General features: G+C 26.4%; 1 protein-coding gene across 1 annotated transcript; it reads left to right on the top strand.

Annotated features, from left to right (window-relative positions):
• Positions 1–2,032: 2,032 nt before the first annotated feature.
• Positions 2,033–3,517, top strand: LOC137816226 (membrane-anchored ubiquitin-fold protein 3). The gene is made up of 3 exons (XM_068619302.2): positions 2,033–2,171; positions 2,438–2,608; positions 3,364–3,517. Exons 1-3 carry the CDS (start codon positions 2,039–2,041, stop codon positions 3,417–3,419), a joined length of 360 nt encoding a protein of 119 aa, XP_068475403.1. The 5' UTR covers positions 2,033–2,038; the 3' UTR covers positions 3,420–3,517.
• The last annotated feature ends 4,951 nt before the right edge of the window (positions 3,518–8,468 follow it).

Here is an 8,468-nt window from a genome sequence, read left to right as displayed (position 1 = left end):
GTTCATTCATATTTTTTGCATGGTGTAGATTTACTTCTCCATATATACAATTTTTTCTCATCATTAAATATATCTCCAATAAATTTAGTTATTATTAGCAATGGGTGCAAAAAAAAATCATTGTATGGTACAAAGTTACCACAACAATTGTTTCAACAAACATTTTTTTAGCATGCATTTTAATGAGAAAACATGAAAACTTTCTAAGAAATTTCTTGGGACCATTTTGATATCGAGTGATTTGATTCAAACATAAATCCAAAAAGATGTGAATGACTCATAATTTGTAAGTTGATGGCTTAGTCCATGCATGGTGTTTCAATAGTGTAATTATGGTTTTATGATCGAATTATCAAGAAACAATATTAATAATAACTATTAATAATAAAGTAAACAGAAAATAAAGGTCAAAGAAAAAGATGAGTGAGTAGTCATGATATGAAAAATCCGATAAAAAAAAGAGACATTATGATGATGACATTGATTATTTTGGTTAAAACATAACTTTATATTAAAATGATGCAAGTTTGATTTATGGCTTCGTCCAATACATTTGTAGTTTATGCATGAATAATTCAACAATGTAGTATTTGGATGTGTAGATATTATCAATAATAGCATTAACATTAAACAAAACATAAAAAAAAGGAAAATTTTTTTGCATGAATTCTAATACAAGAATTACAACGAAGGACTGACCATTCAGACAATGATATTGAATGGTCTAATAAGCATAACACTAGATTAAATAAATTGCACAAATTTAATATGTCAGTAACTTGATTAAGTGTAATCTTTCATTCATGCATAAATGTTTTAATAGTGTAATCATGGTTGTGTGAATATTGATTAAGTACATTATTAAATCAACTCATTGGTTTTCCTCAATTACGTTTGAGTTAATTTAAATTTGGCACAAAAAAAATCTGTGTGTGAATATATATAGTTAGTTCAAGAACTACCATGTTTTTCTTTATTATTTTATTTAATCCTTTGTAATTGATTTTTGCTTATAGGTGCCACATCCTGATAATGTTACAAAACCAAACACAAGAAGGAACTAAATGCAAAGCAATGCACTTCAATAATGTTGACGTGGCACAATAAAAGTGGATAATAAGAAATGTGTCTATAGATTTGGTCATACAAAATAAAAATAGATGACCTTTCTTTCGTGATTTCCCTGATAATCGTTTAGGAATTGTTAGATCTTCTTTTAAACACAAGACGCAAAGTTGCAAAGAAAAAAAAATATTGAAGAATCAAAACAAAAATGAACATCTCTCTCTTTTTAATACACTATCACTTGTCACTCCTATTTCATTGATGTTGGTTTCATTATAAGGTATTGTTAATTCCTTAAACTCTCTCTTTCTTTCTTTCTTTTCGAATTTCAATTTCAAGAAAACCAGGCTATGTTGAAACCGAATTAGGTTATATATTCATATTCTATTCTTTGTTGTGCCTCACTTTAAGTTTTAATTTATATTAATTATCATATAATCACACTCCATTGGCACAAATTTTAAGAAACTAGATAATTATGTATTTATCAATCACTCATATTTTTTTTGCAGTTTTACTTTTCAATTTTGATGAGAAGCATGAGTGATATATATGAATTTGATCTCTTTCTTTTTTGCCTTAATTTTCTATATGGACACACATACATGTCTCGTATACATTATTTGGAGAATTATTGGATCATATGGCATGTTAACTTGGTTTTATTGGTAACCCAGTTGTCAAATCAGATGTGCAATTTTCATCAGAGTCAGCAGGTTCGTTTCAATCTCATTTTGTGTTTATGTTTCAGAGTTTGAATTTTTTGGTAATTGAAAATATGTTTTTAACATTTCTTCCAAGAGAGTTAGAATTCTAGTCCTTGTAATTTTTAATATAATTACGAGTTTTATATCTCTCTTGTTTTCCCTTTTGAAGAACTAAGATGATAAATTAGCTTGTGATAATTTAATATATTGGAGTTATAACCTTATGATGTGAATGGGAATTCACTTGTAGGTGGGCACAGGTTAACATGGCTGAAGATGAGCATCAAATTGAGCTTAAGTTTCGCATATATGATGGAACTGATATAGCACACAATACCTATTCATCATCAACCACCATTGGTACCCTTAAGAAAAAGCTAATTGCTGAGTGGCCTCAAGGTTTGTCATGTTGTGAGGTGTTTTTGTATATAAAGTTGTTCATACTTCACTATTATTTTGATTCAATCAAAACATATATATTTTACAACAACTTGATCATTCTAACATTTGTGGGATAAAACTATTTTCCATGTACTTAAATTAACATAATGGTTCAAATTGATGACTCTCTCCCAAATACTTTCATACATGTATGTTAATAAGTTTTTATTTTCTTTTATGCAAGATGATTGTCTTACCTTTTCGTTGATATTTTTTGTTTATAGGTAAAACGATTACACCAAAGTTAGTACGTGACCTAAAACTTATACATGCTGGTAAATTTTTGAAAAGCAACAAAACTCTGGCTGATTCCAATATAATATTTAGTGACATTCCTGGAAGTTTTGTTACGATGCACGTTGTAGTACAACCTCCAGTATCTAAACAGAAAACAGGTTTGTTCAATATTTTAATTCGTTCATACTCAAGTATAAAAGTTTCATGGTGGGTTTACTCACTTTCACATGTATTTTGTGTTTAAATACATAGATTCCATAAGATTGAGTTGGACAATAAAAAGTACATATTAGTATTGCTGAGGATTAAGATATAAGTAGAAAAATATATATTTTTTATAAAATTATAAAATCATAAATAATAATGTAACTAAAATCAAAAGGTAAACACATATTCACAACATTTTATATTTTAACACTGTCTTATCAATTATAAAAATCTTTCCCTGAATAATTGTCCTAATGTGAATCAAACACGTGACTTTGCCTTTGATATCAATTATTGAATTGGACACTTATCATTATGTCAAAAATTATAGTTGATAGTAAGACTCGAACTCTTTATACTTAAGAACATACCGATTATACTATGACTTAATTAATCTGACTTTCAATACAAAATAATTGATATTATTTGTATCAATACTAACTTTTTAATAAAGACTGAGTGACAATTATTGAAAACCAAACACTTCCTTAATTAAATTCATCATTAACAAAATTTAAATAAAATAATAAAATTAAGGTTGTTGTATTAATTTTTTTTATTGTACTAAAATTGAAATTTAATAAATATATTACATTGAGTAGTTACTTAATTATTAAATATGCATAATTACTACACGTAGATATGGCTTTAGTGAGTTGTTGAGACATTTTATATTAATGTGTTTTCCCTTGTGATTACTCTGCAGAAAAGAACCACGAGGATAAACAAAAGACTAATTCATGCGCATGCACCATTCTTTAGTTTAGAAAGCATGCCCTTTGGTTTCCCATAAAGATAAGGTTACAGTTCCTGTTTATCAATACCTTGTGGTTATCTTTACAAGACATGTTTGGCTTTGTCAAATCCTTGCTGTTTGCGTATTTTAATGTTCAGTTCATTGTTCATTTATAGTGAATCAAATACTAACATTGTAAAATTATAACCTCAACAAGTACAATAAAGTGTTCTAGGGCACAAAGCTTGGCTATAAGTTCAGATTAGGTAGAAACAACATTCAATGAATGCATATTCCAAATTTAACCATAATTATAAGAAAATTATAAAATAAAAACCAATTTTAGAAATAAAAAATAATTAGTTACTATAGTGACTAAATTAAAGACTATTTTAGATACTAAAAAAAATTTGGTTTCTAGATTAGTTTCTATTATTTTATTTTTTTATCAGCAATAAAAATTAAATAAATGTGAACTACTTCAAATGTAGTTCAACCCTTATATAAAATATACAATGAGCAACTTTTAAACTAAAGCCACCAAACTAACCAAACCAAAGCACAAATCTTCCTAAACCTAACATACGTCAAGAAATCATTCTCATACATCTATTATTGTTAAATGATTTCTAAATTGGTATCTAATTAACAATCAAGGTTTTTGCTACCAAATTTAGAATCTAAATAATTGGTAGTTATAACCTTGGTAGCTAATTAGATACTAATTTAGAAGCCATTTAACAATAATATAAACTAATTTAGAAACCAATTTTTTTTTTAGTTTCTAAAATGATATCTAATTTAGTAACTATAATAACTAATTCTTTTTTGTTTCTAAAATTGATTTCTATTTCATGATTTTCTTGTAGTAAAAATTACATTATTAATACATTAATTATTTTTCTATTATCTTGATGAAAATAAAAAGTATCTCTCTCGAAGAGTAATTCTCTCTATATATAGTTATGATATATAATATTATGATTTGTGCTTTTGTTTGATACATAATGATAGCTGTCGTTCTGCTGTCAAACTAATATGATTCTAGTGTAGACTTGTTTAACACTAGAGAGATGATAGTATAATTGTGGCCAGGTGACTCCAAGTCGTCTCCCAACGAATCCAATAGTAAAATCAGTTGATCAGGGTTTAAAATCTATCTGCAAGCAATAAAAGTTAGCAATAACAATAAAGATGAAAAGGGGGTTTGAGATAGTTGTGCAAAAAATACAAAAGAGATTAAAATAGCAAATAAAAAGCGGTTGATCCCAAGTTCTTCCACCATTGAATTCTTCACAGGTTCTCTAAAGATTAATCTTTTCTCAATCCTCCAACAGAGCTAAACCAGATTGAACATGCGCCGATCTGATTCAACTGAAACTCACCAGTAAAACATGCGTCTACTAGTTTAATCAATACCCACTTTGTTCCCTGCGTATACTCCATGGGAATGCTTACCTCCTCTCTCTTGAATCATGCGCCCAAGAAATTAATTAGAACAATGTGAACTAACTAAGAAACCAAAGTTTAAGATAAGGAAGACTCTCAATCATGCGTTCAAAAACTAGTTTTCCAGAAGATTAGACAATAGAAACAACTGCTATAGAGAATTAAAAATCGAAACTTTTATTGAACAAAGCCTCAAAACTCAATGGGGAATTACAAAAGAATCAACCAAAAAGGTTTAGTCTTCCATGCGGAAGCAAAACAAAAGAATTACAAAGAAGAAAAGAAACTAAGAAAACCCTATGAAGCTCTCCCTTTTCTCCTTGATGCTTGTGTCCTTTTATAGGCTTTTCTACTCCAAGGATCTTGAGAGAATATTGTAGTTTATATTTTGTTAACCGTTTCTAAGTTTCCATCTTTCCAGAATTTTGTATTTTGCAGAAGATTTGCTTCCAATTCTGTTTCTGAGATATTGTAGATTTTATTTTCTCTTTCTTCTCCTCAGAATTTGTTTTCTGTTTTGGTTTGGTTCAAGAAGCAACTTGGACTTTTGCATATTTGGCCCATTCACAAAGGTAGATGCTTCCTCCGGATAATTTACTCTAAAAACACAAAATTAACAATAATAATAGTTAAGGCCCAAATAAACCCAATTATAAGAATATTAATTAAAACAATGGATTTATTTATTATTATAGTCCAATAATCTATGAATAAGGCTAGTGAGTGTGAATAAATATATGTTCATCACATAACTAAGTCATTTAATAGATAATTAAGTTGCATGGGTTGGGGTGTTACATGTTATGTAATCAGTTTAGAGTTTTACTTATTTGATACTTGAAAATTTTATCTATAGTATATAACTTTTATAAATATTTATTAATTTTCGAAGTTCATTTCTCATTATTATATGTAGCATTTTTAAAAATGGGCCATTTATTCAGACTGTCAAAATAGTCGGACTAATATTAATAAAATATATTAATAGCAATAATAAAACATTACTTAGAATTATATCAAATAAATATAATATCATAAATTTATAACTCTAAAAAACTATAATAAAATATAATTTTACATATTATTAATATTCAAAATACACCTAAAAGAATAAATTAAATATATCTTAATACTTAGATTTAAATTTTAATAAAATATAATAATTTTAATTAATGATATAACAAGTTTACACACTTAGAATAAAAAATAATAAATTGATATAACATGAAACCGTAAAAGTTCAAGATATAAATATGAATCAATTAATATAAATAACTAAAATTACATAATTATTAATTAACATGATAAATATATATATATATATATATATATATATATATATATATCATTCAACCACATTACATTTAAAAATTCATACAATTCAAGAACTTTTCCAACAATAATTAACTTTCAAACTATCAAAATCTAATATTTATAAAAGTTAAATAATATATAAACAAACAACACAACATATAAACAAACAAACAAGAGAAATTGAATATTGGAACCACGTCCCTCCATATTCATATCTTATAGACTAGGGTACTATTGAAAGTTAAAGTTAGTTTTCCTTACTTATAATTCCTTATCCTGAGAAATATTTTGTTTAGGTACGAGAACCATTCTAATTGGATTTTGAACCCAGTGGATTGTATGAGGATGATAATTTAATGTTTTCTTATAGTTAGTTTGGTTGTTCCTTAGATATTCAGGTAGGTGTTTCGTGGTAGGAGTATGGTAAGGTGTTTTGCTCTTTATGTATAAGGGTTGAACCACCCCTGAAGTGGTTCCCATTTATTTATTTTTTTATTGCCGATAAAAAAACGAGAACCATTCTAAAATCTAGGGATCTAAAACAAGTTATTCAAACATTACCAAGTTTTACTACTAGCTTAATTAAGTTGAAAGAAACATTTTTCTCAACTGACCCACTAAGACGGATGACTAAATCATAAAGAAAAACAAAGAATAAAGAATCTTTAGAGTAAAAATGAACTTACTTTGTTTCAAAATTTGATCGGGTGGAAATGTGCCCTGACTCCTTAAGTACAACATGACGTGATCAGATTTTAGAATAGATAAGGTGTGAGAAAGAAAATGAATAGAGAAGAGAGATAGAAAAAAAACATATAAAAAAAAGAGGAAAAGAAAGGAAGAATTATTCAGATCTTATACTAATAAATGACATCCACTCATTTTTTTTTTTTACAAAATAAACAATTTAATCCAAAAGTAAATATGTTTTTAATTAATCTATTGAATTCTTAATTATAAAGTTTAATAATGAATTTGATATCAAAAAGCTTAGAGAAACCAACAAAATTTTGGATATGAATTAAAAAATATAACTAGAAATAAATAAAATTGTTTTTGGTGTCAACATGGTTACTTGAAAAAGTTGTTCTAATCTATAATGCACATGTATAAAGCAATAATAACTCCTACATGACATATTTGTAAACTCTTTCAATCAAGCACCAATAACGGATGAAAAATGTAATATTCTAAAATTTTCTATTTAATAATTAAATTAATATTTTGTTAATTGTCTTAAATGAATACGTATGTAATGTTGATGTTAGATTGATGAAGGTCAAATTAATTAATTGATTATTTTGTTTGTGTTTGACTTATTAAGGTCACAAACAAATAAACTACCAATCCATTATATTTAATCCATTAAACCAATTACATAAGTTTTGACATGCACATTTATTCAATTACCATTAACAGATGATTGAATATATATGCAAGAGTTCAAAGTTTAAAAAAAAATCTATTTAAAATATTGGACTATATAATCAATTAATGATGCTACAGTTTTTTCTTTGTGCTTTGATACATGAGATGAATCCTATATGTAGTAATCCTAAGTCAATGGTAAGTTAATTGTTTAAGATTCATTTAGACATTATCACAATAAGTTTAATGCGATATCAATGATGAAGCTAATTACACATTTTTTCTACTATGCAATCAAAAAATTATTCAATGGAAATTTACCACTTTTGGTAATCTTAGTTTTACCTTTTTTTTTTGTTATATTCTTATTTAACTCTTTTTTTTTTTTTGTAAAGGGTGCAAAAATCAACGTTGTCAAAGATCAAATGCCTTGTGAATTTAAAAGAGGCATGCATGATCCAAAAATAATTGAATTTCTTGATAATTTTGTGAATTGGTTAATCAAACCTTAACATTGATTTCTTAGACTTTTTACTCCCTTTTTTTATTAAGTATGTTTAGTGGAATAAATTAGATACTTTGACAAAATTAAGAGGAATGAAATATATAAGTGAAGTTTCCACCCACTTATATATTATAAAATGTTTTTATTTTTAGTAAATGTGAGATTTTCAGTTCATCTTTCTCACGTCAAAATTTAATAACTCATGTGTGAAACTATATATTTATAGATGACATGATAACATTAATAAGTCCAACAAACTCTATATGATAGATTATAAATAACTCTGATTTCATATTGGAAGAGAATTTAAGTCCAATTCAACTTTATAAGATAAAATTTGCATCTAATGAAATTATATTTTTTATTTTTAATAATATGAATATGAAATATATAAGACTAGAGAGAAATATATAAAGTTTAAATTAAAAAAACTCAATCA

Source organism: Phaseolus vulgaris, chromosome 1, assembly GCF_051622355.1.
Source record: "Phaseolus vulgaris cultivar YP4 chromosome 1, ASM5162235v1, whole genome shotgun sequence".
NCBI lineage: Eukaryota > Viridiplantae > Streptophyta > Magnoliopsida > Fabales > Fabaceae > Phaseolus > Phaseolus vulgaris.
Note: the sequence above shows the minus strand (reverse complement) of the source record. Positions and strands in the feature narration are given on the sequence as shown.

Coding starts and splice junctions, on each gene's coding strand:
- LOC137816226 (XM_068619302.2), top strand. CDS start 2,039: ATGGCTGAAGATGAGCATCAAATTGAGCTTAAGTTTCGCATATATGAT. Junction 2,172..2,437: donor AATTGCTGAGTGGCCTCAAG/GTTTGTCATGTT, acceptor TTTTGTTTATAG/GTAAAACGATTACACCAAAG. Junction 2,609..3,363: donor AGTATCTAAACAGAAAACAG/GTTTGTTCAATA, acceptor ATTACTCTGCAG/AAAAGAACCACGAGGATAAA.